We start from the raw sequence: 19136 nt of genomic DNA, 5'->3' as shown, positions 1-19136 counted from the left end.
TGTCAGAAAAAGTATCTGTTACAGATGCTGGTAGAGAGTTGATCTAGTCTTGCACGCATGCCACGCAATGCTGATGCACAGAAGCATATAGAAATAACTAGTCTTGTACAGACCATTGTACAGCTGCACTACTAATGGTTACACACAAGGAAAAACCCATTATCTCTGCAGGGTGACATTAGCACACTGAGGCCGGCCAGCCTGTGGCCAGAGATAAATGCTAGAGTACAGCTAGGGTGTCACTTGAGGACACAAGTTGAGGGAGACTTAGACATGCCGAAAAATTCAGACAGTATTTACTGCAGAATTAAATAACCTGTCCTAAAACTATTTCAGTATCCCTAAATGCACATTCACTACAACACTTGCTCAGATAAACACAGGGGCTCACTTTGAAATGAAAAAACCATCAGTTCACTGCTGAAAATAACAGGAAAAGTGTCCTTAGTGTTGTTCCTCAAATATTTTTTAAGGACAGTTTGCAAAAGGGAGGGAACTCCCCGAACACCTCGCTCTGCCTAAATACCCTTTCCCCCTTTGCTAAATAAAAGTCTTCTGAAAGCCACAGCAGCTCCTGTAACTTTAAACCTGGGCTGAGATCATAATTTTAGTACTGACCAAACAGAGTGCAGAGGGCGGGCCTGGCTCGCCTTTGAGGACCACCTTAGGCATGCTCCCACCCCTTGGCTAAAGAAAATAATGCCGACTCCACGCAGTTTTCTTTAGCTGTATAGTTATCATCTGGGAAAACCTTCCCCCTTTAGGCTACAGCAGTTAAAGGAATATTTGGAATACCAAAGTCTTTTTTGCAGTGATTTCTTTTTGTGATCTCAATTCTCTCCTGCCTCTAACAAAATTATTCAGAATTTGAATCCATCTGGTGTCAGCATTGGAAAGCGGTTCTCTAAGCAGATCAAAGATGTTCATTAAAGTTCAATTCTTCATCTTCGTTCTAGGGAGCATGCCTTTCGTAGCACTTGCTGAAGAAGGTAAGAAGGAACTTTGGTTAAAATTATTTCCAGTCATTTCCTGTGATTTAACAGTTTGTGTGCTTACTCATAGGCAATATATATAGTTGCTCTGTCCTCTTTGTAAAACTTTCTTTTGAATTCTTAAGCTACTACTGGGCATTTACTACGGCTGTAATCAGGAGAGAAACACATCAAAAGTTTTCAGATGGGCTGAGTTATGCACTATTAGAAAAGAATTTTCTGTGTATGTCTGTAAGGGAAGGGGAACAGTACAAGCAGTCAGGGAAGGCATTACATCAACAACCTTGGAAATGTCTTCAGTTTCACCGTAACATACCCAAAGGAGACTGCAAGCAATTATTTAGTTGTAACTGACATTCAGGTGGTGAAACTCACTATGAAAATAACTTACACATCTTTCCATTCAAGAGTTTAGCGTCTGTATTTAGAGGCATTACAACAGCTAAATGTGAGCCTTATGAGGGGTTTTGCTAATACTAACTTGGCCATAAGCGATATATACGAGTGATGGAAACTAAACCAGGAAGAATGATTACCTAAGACAGATTTGAAAAGTGTTACGTATCTACTCAGAAAAAGTTTATTTGACAAACTATTGTTTTGGAGTTTTATAAGAAAATTACAACATACACTTTAAAGGTAAAACGGATGTTAAGTCTTTTTACAGCTAAAGGAGGAGAGTCTGATTTGTTAACAATAAATCAGAATTACCCTGATCAGTACTTGATTCCAGGAATATAACATTCAAATTCAGTCTTTCTGCGTAGTATTTGACTCATTAGGAATGAATTGGCCATCAGGCAATGTGCCTGATGTACGATGGATGCGCAAACAGAAAGTATGGCTGTGGCAGCGAAATACAGCTACCGTTGCCACAGAACACGTCCAAGGAATAGCACTCCGAAAACAATAACCTGAAACTCAACCCACTAGTCTTCCAAAGCCTAAATCTACTTGTCTGACTTGGATTTGGGGATCCTGACTGAAACATATGACCTGATTTTGGCCTGGTGACAGTCAGTATCATTCTGCTGGAAATAATGGAGCTGTATCAACATACAGTATACGCGTGGATGCTGGCTTGAAACTTCTCATGGGAATTCCTAGTGTTCTGTATGTCAGAATGAGGCTGAAAGTCTGGAGTTTTGCCTCAAAATTTCACAGAAAATCTAAAATCAACAAATATTAGGCAAGTCCCAAAGATTGCTTTCTAGGCTGTCTCTGGGATAGCACTTCAAAGCTCACCCGGCTAGCTTATCCTTAAAAGCATCAATATTGAAAGTACCAAAGCTTGACGCCATTAGAAATGAGGCAAAATCCACCACAATTTTCTAGAACTATCTTAAGCAGTTTCTAGGATAGTAGAATTACAGGAAAAAAAAAAGGTCTTTTATCTTAAGGCTTTTGGGGAATTTTTAAGCATATTTTGTCTCAACTCTGAGAAGGAGTCCAGCAACAATCAGACTGAAACCCTATTAGCCAGAAAAATGTTAAAATATTTCCTGCTTGCAAGGTTCTGCCTCTGTTTTGTTACCACTATAGTCTGCATTGAACTCCATAGTTGGATCTAGAACATGGTTTACAGCATTTAAGGCTTTCCGTGTCTGTTGAGGTTTTATGACTTTTTCTTCCCATGGGGTCAGTCATTTAGGATAACTTCCAAAAGATACACCAGGAAAAAAGACTCCAGATATAAAATAAGGAAGTCCCACAGGTTTAGCATGTGTATCACTGCTGTTTATTGATAACCATTAGCAATTACAAGTTAGAACAGACTTAAAATGACAATGCCACCTTCATCAATCTCTGACTGCACTGACAGAGAATGTTTTTGGCTTGCATAGCACTAGGTGGAGTGGGTATATTCAGGTACCTGAACCTCTGGGGTAGGCAATTTGGACTGAGGGTTTTAGAGAAAGACGTTTCCTTATCAGATTCTGATGCCCTTAGCCCTGGTCAGGCCATAAATAAATCTGCAGCTACTCTTAATTGGGCACTCCATTTTCTGGATTGAGACTGAACCAAGAAAAGCAGGTTTGTTTCAATCAGGAAGCATATTTCCAAAATGTTTATTATTGGTTCCAAATTCCTCCTTGAATTGCCAAATAAACTGAATTCAGCTGTTGATCCGAGTTGTGAGCATAGCATTTTTCCCCTTCCAGGTAGTGATATGCAATTTGAGTAGTTTCATTAGTATCTGCAGTCTTTAAGTTGCTGCAACTTTACAAAAAAGTCAGAGGTGCGGAAATAATTTCAGGACAACTGTGAACTAGAAATGTGATTGAAAAATAGCCGTTAGCACTGAACAGGACTACCAGCCAACCTATGAACAAAATCTCGGTGAAAGCCTCTGAATCTTACAGGAGAAGACAACAACGCTTAAACATTCTTTGCTCATAGAAAGCATGCAAATTACATCTAACAATAGTAAGTTAAAAATGAATGAAGATTTATGTTAAAATTTCCTGGGTTTGTGTTAGTCTTAATAGGAATACTCGGTCCCAAAGTCAGCAACACGGTTTCCAAAAGAAAGGATAAAGGCTCCTTTAATTGGGTCACAAAGCAAGACAAAGCCATAAAAGCCTAAAATACTACACTGATGTGGAAGAAAAGGAAAATTAGCTTATGAATTCACTTCACTCTTCATATGTGAGCTTCCAAATACAATTAATGGCAGAAATTAGCAAAAATACAGGAAGAAAACCTAGTAACAAATCTTACATCACTGTCTACTTAAAACACATTCACACATGCTGTATTTGCGTTATCCATTCATGGTTTAAATCCTGACTGAAACAGCCAAGTATTTTGTCTTTCTTACAGCCAAGGACAGCCCTGAACACTACACAAGCTGACAAATTTTTAGACTAAAGCATTTCCTATTGAATGATTAGCAGATACATTTTTGTCCTTCTGTGATCCTGTTCAGCACATAAAAACTCAAGCAAGTCTTCGCAGACAGGATCAGACCAAATGAGCTGAAATGGAAGTTGGCCTAAATTTTTTTCTGAGCACAGCATTAATCAAACAATTAAAAGCACAAGCATTCAAAAGAGTGCTTTACAGAGGCAACACATTTCCTAATTTGAAGCCTCTCCCATGGTGCAAGTATCATTGCAGAGCAGGAGATTACTCTATTGGCTGTCACATAACATGAACAAAAAATTAACATGATTGTTAAACAAGTTACCACATGTCACTTGAGCTCGATCAACTATCCACGTGTCTAATCTTACCTAGAGGCAAATACTAGATTATAACTCCTTATGCAAGTCTCAAAATTAAACAGGTTTATACTAGGTCATGTTACTTTACATTTGTTTTGGACTAAAAGTAAGCACATTGACAGGGTAACTTAGATGAAGAGTCTTTATAGGATACGAAAGGAAATGGAAGTTTACAGTCAAACATGAAAGACTAAAAGTTTATATTTTTCAAAATCCTAAAACCCAGAATTGACAAAATTACAAGAAGGGATTTTTTAAAAAGTATCTTGATTTACCCAAACTATGTTCCCAGTTCAGTGGCAAAACTAAACAATGAAGTCAGGCAACTCTAAACTCTTCTGAGAATCAAATACTGTAACTGCTGGTAGTAAATAAAATGAAGAACCAAAATGAACAGTCATATGTGACTCCAAAAGGGAGCCAGTTTCCTACTAAATAAGCATGACAAAACCTTTCACCCTGCATCTGGCTGTGTGACGAATGACTGCACTTGCACATGTCCCCAGATATGCCTTTTGTAGACTATATTAGCATAATATGAATCTAGCTCTACACATCCAGTACCCGAAACTTGACTATCACTAAAAGGAGAAAACCATCTTACTGGATCTCAGTTAGTGGGCGTGCAAATTAGTGAGTCTGTAGTTTGCAGTGTCTTAGTAAGAGACCAGCAGAGAACAGATAAAATTTGCTTTCTCTTCATTGGGAAAGCAGGGGCTTGCCCATCTGATCTCAGGAGTTCGTCTTTGAATCTGTGTAACTTTACAAGCAAAGGATATAGTCATATTTAACAGCTCACAAGTGGACCTTTCATAAACTCGGGCTGCACAGTGAAAACTGGAAACAGAGATGCCAGATTCTCAGCTCCTGTAATTCAACGGTTTCCACTGAACCCAGGCATATACCCAGATCTAGTACTTGTAAGTCATCTGCACAAATAAGCAGCTGAGAACCTAGAGAGATAAAAAAACATTTTAATAAGATAATAAAAAAAAAAACAGTAAAGGAAGGATATAGCCCACAACATGCAGGCTGTTGGACTCTGACAGAAGCATGCAGTGTTTCACCCTTGTGTCATCTGAGGCAAGCCGTACATACATGCGTACCACAGAAATGACTACTGTTTGCCCAGCTCTAACATATGGTCTGTCTCAGTTGCACATTTGTTTTGTTGGTTTGTTTGCTTTTTGTCTGGATGCGGTCAGGGACTACAGGATGGAACCCAAATGCTGCCAGGTTCTACTATTCACTGCATCCCAGACCCATGCTGCGGCCAGGCAGCCTCCGAAAGGGCCTCCTCCGATTTGTGTGTGCACATACCATACTCTCAGTTTGGAATAATGCTGCAGCAAAGCTCACATAGCTGCGTGGTGCTCAACTTGCTACAGAGCATTTCAGAAAAAGATGTAGAATTGGGAGTATAGGTATGTTCAGATGTTCTAAAGAGAAACAAATGAGAAAAATAAGACATAAATTTACTATTGATTTCCAACTGCCTGTCTCAGAAGCCTGGCAAAAGACTCTCAAAGGAAAAAGAAACTGTGATGCTATGCACATTCTCATGTTGCTTTATGACTTCCTCATGTTTTTCCATCTTTGTATTTGTTGATTACAAACACTACAACATCCAGCATAAATTGCATCAGAATAATCCTTTATGAGGGCACAATTCCACTGTGTACACCATTTCAGGCAAATGTATTCTCTTGGGCTTAAGTAGTATATGAGCTGCTGCTAAATCTGTAAAGGGGACACACTTTGTTCCAAATGCATATTAAAATGTTTTTATGACTATGAAACCCATCCAAATATTAGCTAGTAAGTTATTAGTATGAAAGTCAGACTAAACATATTTGAATGGATCTTGCTGGCTGTGTGGCAATAGAAAGCAGCTAGCCAAAAATCATTGTGTGAAAATTAAAGCCTAACCAGTTTCCAGTTATAGTGTTTTGCATGCGTATTTCAAACAAATGAGTTAAGAAGTGTTCGTGCAAACAGTTCTGCTGGCAAATACAAGGGGTTAGTAACCTTCATCAAAGCAGCTGTGAAAGGGCATATAGCTACAGACTCAGAGTTTTGGGAAGGAAGTGATTCAGGGAAAAGATTAGTTTATTACTGTATTAGAGGTCATTTCTTAATTCCTTTTGTCTGCATTTACATATCCCAATATTTGTACACAGATTGTGTGCTTTCTGCTGCACACCCCATAAAATCTGTACTTTTCTCCTCGTCCTAGCTCCAATGCTCATAGCCTTGTCAGCCATGGAGTGATAAACACAGTACTGGAATGCTGCAGTTTTAGGTGCCACTTAGAGAATGATGCAAGAGAGACTTACACCTTGATCACAACGCCAGTCTTGTTGCCCCGATCAAACCCTTACTGCTCAGAGGAAACAAATTACGAGTAAGACTAGCAGTTGCCACACAGTCACGGGGCAGCAAATCTAAGAGTGGTTTTATCCCACGTTCATGGGACAGCAACTCTGAGGTCAGTCTACTTACCAGACAAGAAATCAGAGACTGACACAGCAACATTATTAAAAGCATAAGCCTTAGAAGACTCATCTCTAGTTCTGCAAGGAGTATTTTAAAGGAATACTCCATAATAAGCAGTCTCTTCCTCCTTAATGCCCACAGCTCTGTGGCTGATTTTATCATGCATAAGAGAAAGCTTAGTAAGTTACCACCTTTTCCTTTTGTGGCTTTGTTTCATACCTTTGGTTGTGGGTCATATACATACAGCAAGCACTTGAAGAGCAGTTATTTTTCTCTGTATCTGCCCAGTTAAAGCATATTTTGTTTTGCTTTTCTGTGGGTCTCCTATATATGGGCAATGTAGAATATTGTAACATTCAGAAGATGTGATTTACTTCAGGAGCAGCCGAGTGGTTCTTTGCCACTTGGCACTGTAGATTTAAACTCTGGCTTTGCTCCTTTGGCTAAGGCAGCCGCAGCAATAGAAACCATCTGTAGTAGGGTGTGGTGACCAGAGGAAATGTTTCTGACAATTCAGCAAAACATTGTCATCATGAGCTACATGGAATACCGGAACACAGTCAGTCATACTCTAAAATAAGGCTGAGCTAAATCCTTCCTTGGCATCATGACCATTTTTCAACTGGCAGATACTTTCCAAGGTTCATGGTATTTTGTCATCCAGCTTCCTTCATTGTATAAAGCAAAGCTGTCAGTCTTCGTATAAGGAAACTGCATTAAGCTCTCCAGGATTTACACAGACAGTACATACTTCCTCCTGAACAACAAAAAGTCTAGACACTTAAAGATATGCCAGGGCATTTTTCTTTGTCATGGCATGATATATTAATCCAACTTCAAGAAAGAATTAATAGAAAAACAGAAAATGCCGGTGCTGTGGCCCCAAACAGGCTAAGGATACTGCAGATATCGTGAATTTTGCTGGAGCCACAGGTACAAATGAAAATTTTAGTTCTCATCAAGAAACTTCCTTGCCTTCCTAAAGTCTGAAAGTTTTAACTGCCCAAAGGCTCAAAATCCAGAAGGCAAAACCCAGAATCCACTACATTATATTCTTCAAAGCCTCACATTCAATTCAGCCAAACAATTTTGTAGCCTGGATTTGGCAGTGTCAAACCATTTCACATAAAAAAAAAAAAAAAAAAAAAGAGTCACTTATATGCTTTTTTTAAATATCTGAAAATGCTTTAGCAATTCTAGAAAAACAATGGAAAACTACTTTCAGAGAAACATAAGCTGATGAGGTAGATTTTGGACCTGACTGAAATAAGTTTTAAATTTAAGATGAAGCCAAATAACAGACAAAATTGTATTTGAAAACTACAGAGCTGCTGCTGAGACATCAAGTATTCAAAAGGCAGATACCTTATCAAATCATACATTTTTGTTAGATATCTACCACCATGAATAAAAGTTTTCACTGAACTACAGCTGAACAGGGTTCCAATAATGAGATACTGATTTTAAGACTGCTCACAATCAAATTAAGAGCTGTGAGTGAAGAATGCTTCCTCAGAAAGGGAATTCCTCTATCAGGACATAAATGGTGAGATAAATCTGGCCGAAACAGGATGGCTAACACACACATACATCCTCAGTCCTTCAAACAACACCACTTGGTCTGTAACAGTTCAGTAAGCAGATACCGAAAGACATGAGCCAACTCCAGAGAGTTAGCTCAGTAATAGCTCAAACAGAAGAGTGGTATCTCCCAAGTGACCCGTCCCACTACATTCCTTCCCTTGCTCCTCTGGAGAAGCATTCCACAAAGCACCAATCTAGCACAGCTGGATAGGATGAAACATATCAATAAGATACAGACAAAAATAAACTTGAATTTTAAGATCAAAGCTTTTGTTTGACAGTTAACATACTAGTTAACTTTTTTAGCTGTTATAAATAACTGAAGCTGCCTTTTTTTTTTTTTCCTAAGTAGCAGAGGGGCAATGAGCAATAAAGCTTATTTCAGTTCTTGCTAGAGGGAATCTGTTAAGGTTAGCCATTTTTACCTACTGGTTTCTTATCACTCATCCTATTTTGAGGGCTTCCTATTTCAAGGACTAAGCTAAAATACAGGCTTACAACTGCCTTTGCCCACTAGTGCCTGGGTTTATTCAGACTGCTGGGAAAGAAACAAGATCCTACAACATTTTTCATCTTCAAAAGTATCTTTGTTGGTTTTGGAGATACCTGAAAGAAATGCTAATGAACAACATTTTTACAACTCACTCTCCTTTCCAACACAACCACTGTGCTTTGAAAGCAACCCTAAGAGGTTTTTCTAGTAAACTGTCACTCCATGCATAACAACGAGCAGTGAGCTCATCTTCCCCTAAGTAGGTCATGGGATGCTTAACCATGGGATGTTTTCAAAGCAGTATTAAACTTTTAAAGACATCAAATTTTCTCCTGGTGTGTGAAGTTGCAGCCTGATAGCAGCTGGGGACTTTGAACTGAAATGCACCCAGCTGGAACTTTGGCAGCAAGAGCTGCAATGATTAATTCACATCCACAGCAATGTATAGCTGCAAACAGAAGAGGCCATAGTGCTAGGAGGAGACAAAGCACTGTGAGGCACTGTTTTTATTTACAGCCTCCTCTAAGATAATATTAAGAACATATGCAGAAACACTACTTAACCCTATGGCTCTTGCTACATTTGACCCACATCAGATGAAACCAACAAATGACTAAAGCACAGACACCCTTACATCCCATTTGCATCTCTCTGATGTCAGTGGTATATATGCCTTGTACTGGATACAGGGAAAGACGTTTCAAGTCCAATAGTTTCTCTCAATTTCATTTAAATATTTTTTACTTTATTATGACTTTCTCTGACAAAGCATTGTGTAGTATCACGTATTCCTTCCTAGAAATGCGATACACTGACAACAAACTACCCCCCAGTCTTTCTTTTGGTAATAGTGTCTGCTTAACTACCACCCGCACCACCTCCAGTGTCTGTCCAGAAAAACAAACCTGGCAATACAGTCCAGGGACTATTCTCCAGCAAATACAGGACCTCAGCTCGAACACAGTATTACGCAGGTTGGATAGGGCTGGGACAAGACCTTGACATTGACCGGAATCAGTTCGATCTGTGAGCTTTAGGAAGCTAACAGGGAGCCATACTATTCTAGTTACAGTTAAGGAAAGGCAGCACTACCAAGGATGACCCACATCTCAGGTGAGCTGAATTACCGTCTGGAAGTATTTATCTTTCCCTACAGACTATAAAGCCCTACAGACTATAAAAGAAAATAAGGGCAGGCAGACACCTTATTTAGGCACCTTTATTAAGAACCTAAAATTAGGCAAGATTAATCTGGGCCACCTCCTTTTGTCAATCACTGCACACTGAGGGCAAATGCACTGAAGTGGATTCTCTACATGTCACTCGTTGCCAAGAATCTGCAATAACTTTATCACACAAAGAATAATTATTTCATGTTTCTTCGTGACATTCACTAATTCTCTAGACATTTGTTCTGTGACAGTGTTTCCTTTCCTGCCTTCACTATCAGTTAATTCTTCAGGGCTGAAAGCTACAGGCATGCCAAAAGTACAAGCCGCTTCTTTGAATAAGCTGCTTGTTGTAAACACACAAAACTTATTTCACTTTCTACTTGGAGTTTTTCCTCTGGTAATTGGTCTTCTCCATCTGTGCTTATTTTGCAACTAGTGAATAAAGGATGTTTTTTCAGTTGCAACTGGGATTACAAGGTAAACCAGTCTACACACAAATCACCTTGTTGAGCTCTATTGCTATTTCTTTCTTTACACTTAACCTTTCCGTAGCATAATCCCAATGTTGTACTTTAAAGACATTACTTTATAAGCAAAAGTAAGTATTATAAAGTAGTGCCACACCTTAAAATGCCCTGGTATTTAGAATGTGGCTAAAACAACACACCTAGAAGTCAAGCCCCCTTTGTGCTATCGCAAAAGAAAATTTTCAAGGCTGCTTACCTGGGGTATTTCCATCAAAAATGACCAAAATGTTATTTTTACCATCTAACTTAGAAATATGATTTACCCTGGCCTATTCTAATCTTTCCATGGATTATAAGGTGACTTTTGGGAGATAGGCTGGCTTAATTAGCCACTATATTAAGCCTCATGTTGGCATAACATGAATATACTTTCTTCATCTGTTAAGTGCCTAAAGTACTACTTGCACACCCTTTTGGCTCTTAAATAGGAAGTCTATCTGTATTCAGGCTTAAAAAGGTATAAAAATACAAAATTCTGTTTACTTGAGTAAACATTGAATTAGAAATCTAATTTTAGGTCAGTGTTGAGCCTCCTGGCAATGGGAAAAAGCTTTCAGTCTTACATCGCTAGAGATGAATGAAAATTTTTTAGTTTGGTTCAAAAATGAGTTTTGGGAGCAAGGAAAAATATTTTCAAGTTTCCATTAGAATTCAGATAAGAGTTTCAAGCAAAAACAGAGATATTTTTTTTTCCCAATGTCAAATCATTCATCCTTTGTATGAAAAATTCCCTTTAAAGTACCAGTGCATTTTTTATTTTTTCATTTGAAATTATATTTTTATTTTAAAAGGGGCAGTTAAAAAAAAAGAAAAAAAGTTAAATGGAACACACAATTAAAGAAAAATAATTTCCAAGTGATATATGTGCAGCTGATCTAAAGTGATTCTATCCTTTTTTCAATTTTGACTGGTATCCAGCAAAATGCCTGTTCTTTCTGATTTCAGTCACAGAAAAAAAATTGTTTATTTTCCTCTATATCATATACAACACAAGTAGGGCAGTGCATTTAGGAGTATTAAAGTCTTCCATAAGAAATAGTCTTACTATTTGGAACTAGACTAACAATTCAGAAATAGCCTAACTTCAAATACAGAGGAGATGAGAATATTTGCAGGTCACTAAAAAACGGGTGAAGTTAGTAGAAACATTTCTAAGATTTTATTAAATCAAACAGGTCATGAAAATTTCTTACATAAAATATTCAAATGGTGCAGTAAATCTCTGGTTTTAAATAACTCCTGTGAATAGCTGTCCTCCTCCCTGAAGAGATCACTACACAGCACTACCAATCTACCACTTACTATTTACCAAATTAGAGGTATCAAACTGTCTTGCAAAGGAAAAAAGGATTAGGTCTTCTTTGTTCATAATTAACCTATCAGCAGCTGATAACTGTTACCTTGCATACATCATGGGGAAACGATGTGTGAGCATCCGGGGTTTTCTCCAACCCCCCTAAAAGTTGTCCGCTTTTTGAAGAGAATGAACACGGTTCATTCACATAACTTTCAGCTATCATTGCAATATTTCTGAGCAGAAACTCAGTACTATGCTGAAAAAGTATAAACTGAATTTGAAAGTGTTTGGACAACCTTTTGCTCCGATTGCTGAAATAAATAGAAGTTAGATGCAAAATTTGAATCCATGAAAGAATTTTTCAGAAGTTTTAGGGGTTTTTGCCTGAAGTTTTCACGCTCAGGACAATGTCTATTATTAGCTCTTTGCTTAAATTTAAACACTGGTATCTGGAATTAGTAGCACTCTTATGCGCCAGGCAACAGCGTAACAAGCAGCCTCACCTAGCTTTATATTCATGGTGAATTAGAAACTCTCAAGAAATATCACACTACATTAACATCATACTGTGTACAGTCATAAATTTATGAATCAGGAAGAAACTCAATCAAATGATACTTCTGTTTTCAATATTTTCCTGATACTGCCAGTTATCTTCACATATCCATATCCTTCATGTTCTACCTTGTTCCATCTCAATTTTCCTGTTGATGAAGTCTGGCTGTATTTGTAAAGGAAGAACATTGTGTGGGCCAAAATTTAAATATCCATCATAAAGATGACATATATAGGTTGAGAATAAAAAGGAAGACCTTATATTGTTACCTAAAAAATTCAAATTATGGCAAGTAAGGTTTGCAGCTTTAGAAATATCTCTGAATAGATTTCTGTAGGAATATTTTCTAAACTATAGCTATACCCATAAACATTAATGATAGTTCTAAAAATAAAGGTTGCAGCTGGAAATGAGCTGAAAGATGGGAGAAAGCTCTTGCTATTTTAGAAAATGGAAGATGCGTGAAGTAATTTATCCAAAAACATAAGCTAATGCCTAACTTGAAATTTGGAGTAGTTGCATCCACCCAGGAGAGAAGAAAAAAAAGAAATCTTTTCTTGGACAATGTGTTTAGTAACCAATGTTTCAAGGTTGTGCCAGGGTTAAGTGGTGTGTACCTAAGTTCTTTGTCCTACAGCTTTGTACAAGAGTATAGCAGAATTCAAAGTTAATCCAAATAATTTCGCACAGGGGCAGGGAGATGGAACACTACACAGATCCCATGCTTAATAAAATTTACATGTCAAAGTAGCCAAAACATGTGACTAGCAAGTAAAATCCTAACTCATTTTCTAAAATTTTATTCAGCAAGCTCAGTTCTAGAAGGAGAAGAAAGTGCAACAATTGATTTCAGAGACAGAAATGATACAGAATTTGAAGAATTACCAACCCTGGTGAGTATCATTCTAAATAAAGGTTCCTTTAGGTTACCCTGATTTCATATTCCTGGTATTGTCTTATGGCTTAGATTTTGAATAATCATTGTAAGTTATAAAGAATAACCTTTAGTTCTAACATAAAAGATTGAACACCAGTGCTTTTGCTTTGCAAGCAATCAGGTTGAAAGTGACAAAATTGAAAACGGTTTTGGCAGTTCTGTGCTGCAAAAAGCATTCTTAACCTGCTTACTCACTGCCATTTGCTTCTTCTAATTCAGTACCACTCTCAACTTCAGTGAAGCCAAACCAGCAAACCAGTGTGAAAAAAAAAAAAAAGCCAAAAAAAACCAGGTCTGCAACACGCTGTAGATCTCTCCTACACCTTTTGTAGTCCTATTGAGAGGTCATCTGATCTAGAAAGCCTGTAGCTGAGAAGCCAAATCACCTTACTTTGGTTTCTTGGTGGGTTTTTTTTTTTTTTGGTCACTGTACACAAGTCAAAGATGTCAGGTGATAGCTAAGAAAGCAGCCACAGGGGACCTGAAAGACCAAGAAATTTAAATGCTAATTTCATACATGTAGACTGATTGTACTGAGGCTTTCTTTTCCCTCTTTTTCCCCCAATTCTTGTAGTTGCCCACAAGACTACACAATGTAACAAATCTCTTGCAGTTTGGACAACTGATGACCACAGAAAGTGCATTTGCCCCAACTGAAGACAGTGAAAATTCTACTGGTTATGAAGCTAACACAGAAAATACTGATGGTAAAAAAAAAAACACCTTTCATTTCTATTTTATTATACCGAAGTTCTACTGCCACCTACAAAACAATATCTGGAAAATTCAAATACCAATTTTAAGGTGCTCTCAAAGGCAGCATTGCTGATTTTTGAAAGGCAAATTATTCCTTAATAATCACTCCACATCCTAGCTTCATAACAGATGTGTGCTGACAAAAGGAATGAGTAGCTATACCATTTTGTTCACCAGTGCACGGCCAGTTCTACTCCAAGACAGGCAATAACTCTCCAAAGCCTTCACTTTCTTTTGAGATGATTAGTATGAAAAAAAAACAACCAAACAGCTCTCCAGAATTTTTTTTTTTTTTTTAACCAACTCAAAGATCCTCAAACGCAGAACCCATAACTGTTACAATCTGGCTCCCCTCTCAATTTTTGCCGAGTTGTTTGCCTTAGCTTCCCTGGAGACACAAATTACTGTCATGCACATACAAAGCAAATTGTACCCATGTCCATACAGTAGTCACTGAGCAACAAATTGGTGCAAAAGTTGATAAAGTGCATTCTGACCTGTTTACCTTATGCCTGCTTAGCGTCTTCCAGACAGCCTGCTGAGTCTCTACGCTTTTGTGTCCGATTGTGTACAGAAGAATGTATGGGCACAGATAAATGGACACTGCTCTATCTGGCTTTTGGACGAGGATTGTTCTTAGTGGTTCACTCTTATGCATATCAGTAAAGAGTAAGAGAACACAAACATCACAGTTTCTGCTCCAATATTCCAGTCCTGTAACAGCATCAGTAAGTTTCATGAATGTCACTTTAAAATGGTCAGATGAGCCGGTACAAGAGAAGACGTCTTTTTGTTGTCAAACCAACTTTTTGATAACTAAATGCAAATTTAGGACAGTGTCTAAATGAAGAATGGTTTCTCTGATTTATGTGGACAGTAGTATCTGTTGCCAACAGATGCTCAGAGCGCACTTTACCCCAAGTACAAACTCAGAAATCAGATTACAAATATTGGAAGCCTGTGAGGCTCACAAGTATGTCACATTCACCTATCAGAATACATTAGTGAGACTTAATTCACAGGAACGGCAGTCTGTCAATCACATTTCAAGTCAGTTTGTTTTTAGCATATAGGCTTTGCTTTGAAACAGATAGTTAAATCAAATCCGGTGGCAGTTGCATTTCTACAAAGTCCTGTAGTATGTATATTGTTTACTACTTCTCCCCTAAGTAGCCTAAGCCAATTACCTCAAGACAACAAGCCATGAGCAAACACTTCTCTCTCTGACTAGCTGCTTTCTGAAGCTTCCATGTTCTGCAGCAGTTTCATATCCTTCAATAAATCAGACACATTCGTTTAAAAGTTGTATGTGCTTTTATCTCCTTTCCCAGCCTGCTTGTCTCTCCTGACAGTGCAGACCTCTTGTCTTGGCTCACCATTAAATAACAGAGGCAGTGTTTGGCAGATTTGAATTTTAGATAAAATTTTCAGACTTCTCCTAATGAATATGCTAAAGGTTTGGAATGACATAGTTCTAATGAATTAGAAGTAGCATTTGTGTTTCATCTGTTTCTGATGGGGACTCAGCTACAAATTCAATTCCAGAAATGGAGAGGTGTAATAAACAGATTTTGTACAGTCTTCTATACACAAAAAAAACAACCTATTTCAGGAAGGTTGAGGAACTTTTACACTGACAAAAAGCCTTTATAAATAGACAAAGAGTAGTTCAGCAAATAACACTGAGAGCAAGGAAAAATTTTATCAGCATAAATCAGACAATTAAAATCTGATTTCTGTCTTAATTATCATTATTTTATACCAGGTATATACTTATTGATATTAATGTGATCATACTTAAGTTTCAGTAGTATATATTAGATGACAATCAGTCCCTTAGATTTTAATTTCTTTCTATTATTTCAGAGAGCTCTTTGTACGCATTCTCTCAAGCTTTTCGTTTTCTCACTTCCTATAAAAAGAACAATCTATTACAGAGCCCTCAAACCATTACAGTTGATAAAAGTTTTCCTTGGATATAGCATTATGAATTGAGATGCAAAACTCTGTACAAACCAGAGCAAGTCATTAATTATTCTCTTTCTGGCTTTACAGGTGGACTGAGTGGGGAACCAGAGAAAACTGAAAAAGGTATTAAACAAAAGAATTCATTATAGAGACGAGGGAGAACTTAACTGCCAGGCGATAACCTTCTAGAAGCCACTAGCTATGCCCATGCTATTCTTAAATAAAAATTTCAGGAGGAGCCATGACCTGCTCCCCGACTTGCCTCCCCTGGTTCATCAGATTACCATCTCCATAGCCACATCTATATGGAGCCCTCCTATATGGAGCTCTCCAGCCCAAAGGCACATTTGCAGGCTACAAACAAGTCCGCTGAACTTACCAAGCCTACTCCAGAGTTCACAAGATGTGGGAACTTTCCCCAAGGAGTGGGATGCAGCAGAACACTCAGTTCTATCAGTAGCCTTTTATCAATGGTCTCCAAGAGAAACATGCTAACATTCCTGATTTACTCTTTCAGGTGGTCTGGAAACAATTGCACTTGTTGGAATAATTATTGGAATCATAGTTGCAGTTGGAATCCTTGCAGGAATAATCATCGCTGTTGTAAGGAAGATGTCAGGCAGGTACTCGTAAGTAAATTGCTAATTAGGCTTTTCAAACAAGCATCATCCTCTCAGCAAGGCCGCAGGAATTGCTTTGGAAATTTCTAATGCTTCTATTTCGACAAAATAACTTATTTTCATTTATACAGTGCCTATTGATTCAGCAAGAGCTGCCAGTGTGATGTGGGTGATATAAACCCCCTCACATGCTTCAGAAAAGTTTTCCAGATACTGTATACATGCTGTTATAATATTCATCAGGTGCATGAGTTTTGGATTACTCTACTGCACAGAGATAAAATTCACTACAAAGCATTACAGGATGAACTTCTGAAAGTGCTGGATAACATGTGAACACTGACAAGTCATCTTTATCTTATTACACTGGTCATTTGTGGAAGGTGTTTGGTACCAACAAGATGCTTTGTAAAGCACCCAAAGTGCTTTACAAACTATAAAGTTGTTAGACAACCACACTACATTTAACAAATACTGTTCACCCAGCATTAGAAGAAAGCAAAATATGAACTGGGAAGAGAAATAAAGCAGTGACAGGAAAGACAAGGAGAGGGAGGAAAAAAGATCATCTAACTAACATTTGGGTAACTATGAACAACAATAAAATGTCTATATTTTTTGTTTTACAGGCCCTGAAAATGGGTGAAACAAGCAACCAAGCCATTCTATGCCAGTAAATAAGTGCTTCTTATTGTGTAAGAACTAAAGACTATTCCTGTATAAGTGTGAGAAGATGATCCATAGAAAATACAGTTGAAGAACTCCAGATCTATGGGGATCCCACATAACCCTAAGGACCCTCCCCCCGCCCCAGACTACAGAGTATGGAACATTTAATAGGATTTTTACTAACCAGGAGTTTACTAGAAGAAAGAGAGATTATGCAGTAAGAAAAAACACAGCAGCAATGAGATTTACATCTGAAATGTGATTTCCAGGTAATATATGCTAGCTTGATTTTTAAATGCTACCAAAGATTATTTCACATTACATTTTATGCATTTCTTTAAAATACATACCCAGAATCTTGTATGTGTTTTTGGCTGGTTAGGTGCTTGTGACATGCTTATCTACCAAATTATGTATGAAAAAGGAGGAATTAGCTTCAGAGAACCATTTATTTGCAAGTTTAGAAAATACTAGATATTGAAAGCTCAAATCTTTCCACTGTTGATATAGATTTTCTGCTCTTGATACTTATGTCATTATGTGGAAAAATATGGTAGGCCCAGCTGGAACTGGCCTACCAACTGAAAGCTTGCTCATCTGACTGTCGCACCAGGAATTTCCTGTCTTCTCTTTTTGCAGAGACATGCAGGGATTGAAATACACATCCTGAATTAAAGGGTGCTTGGAAAATACCCAATTTTGATGGGTCACTTTAACCAGTTACTCAGCACACTTTAGAGCTGACATGTAGAAGCTTTTGAATTAGTGTATACAATTTTTTTTCTTTACAATTGTCTCATTTTCTAACTGTATAGTTGGCTTGTTTGATATGTGCGCAACACTGTATCAGACTATGTTGATAAGGTATAATGCATCTTTGGACTCTGCAACATTTCTATGGCATATTCATGTACCTGAAAGCACAGGGCTCAGAGTAAAGGCTTTGTATGTCAAGTGGCTGCAATGCATCATGTTTGGTGTAAAAAAAAAGACAAAACCACAATAATCCATATTGTCAGTACTTGTTAAACATGTCAACTTCTCTACATTTGCTTTTCTGTTTCTTTCATGTGCCATGAACTATCATATCAACCCAAGCTTTGGAAATAAAACTATAATGTAAATGGTCTCATTTTACAATAATTGTTCTTTATTTTCTTTAAAAAAAACTTATAAAATGTTTTAAACTTCTCTCAACTTTCCTAAATTATTTTGCTACTTGACTTGTCAGTGCAGTGTCTACAACCAACTCGTTAGACACTGATAAATGAAACTATCATCAAAACTAAATGTGAGAAAAAAAATTTAGAAGTTTTTAGTGCCCTTCTTAAGGTCATGTAATGGGGCACTCAGTCTGTGATGACTGATGAGTAGTAAGCTTTATCTTCATCTGGTCTATGCTAAGAACTGCAGACTAGATCCAAAGGCTGTGATTTCCAGATAGGAGTGGGGTTTTTTTTGTTCCATCCATAAAGAGAAACTATTTTTCTGAAGTCTGAATTTAGACTTTTTGGCAATCTCAGAATTAAAGCATATTTGGATGCAAGTTTTCAGTTTGTAGCTTGCTGTCAGTAAATGTAGTTGTGTCCAAATTGCTGAGCTTGTACACCTACTAATACTTTACCTGGAACAGTTATTCTCTTCCTTACCAAAGAAGATTCTAAACTAAAGTTTTCCCACAGGAATGACTTTCCCTTTAAATAACTATTCCCACCACATTACAAGCAGTATCTACAGGTAGGCAGTTTATAACAAAATTGAAATATATATTAACTTGTATACCTTGTTTTGAGAGTCTGCTCTGATAAAACACAAACAGGGTTACATGCAGAGTGAAATTGA

At 37.6% G+C, this 19136-nt stretch overlaps 1 protein-coding gene across 1 annotated transcript; it reads left to right on the top strand.

Annotated features, from left to right (window-relative positions):
• The first annotated feature begins 919 nt into the window (after window positions 1-919).
• Window positions 920-16638, top strand: PDPN (podoplanin). The gene is made up of 5 exons (XM_009881069.1): window positions 920-989; window positions 13152-13237; window positions 13856-13988; window positions 16093-16128; window positions 16523-16638. Exons 1-5 carry the CDS (start codon window positions 920-922, stop codon window positions 16636-16638), a joined length of 441 nt encoding a protein of 146 aa, XP_009879371.1.
• The last annotated feature ends 2498 nt before the right edge of the window (window positions 16639-19136 follow it).

Source organism: Charadrius vociferus, unplaced genomic scaffold (genome assembly GCF_000708025.1).
Source record: "Charadrius vociferus isolate BGI_N301 unplaced genomic scaffold, ASM70802v2 scaffold663, whole genome shotgun sequence".
Lineage (NCBI taxonomy): Eukaryota > Metazoa > Chordata > Aves > Charadriiformes > Charadriidae > Charadrius > Charadrius vociferus.
The sequence above is the reverse complement of the archived record's forward strand: the minus strand, read 5'-3'. Positions and strand labels throughout refer to the sequence as shown.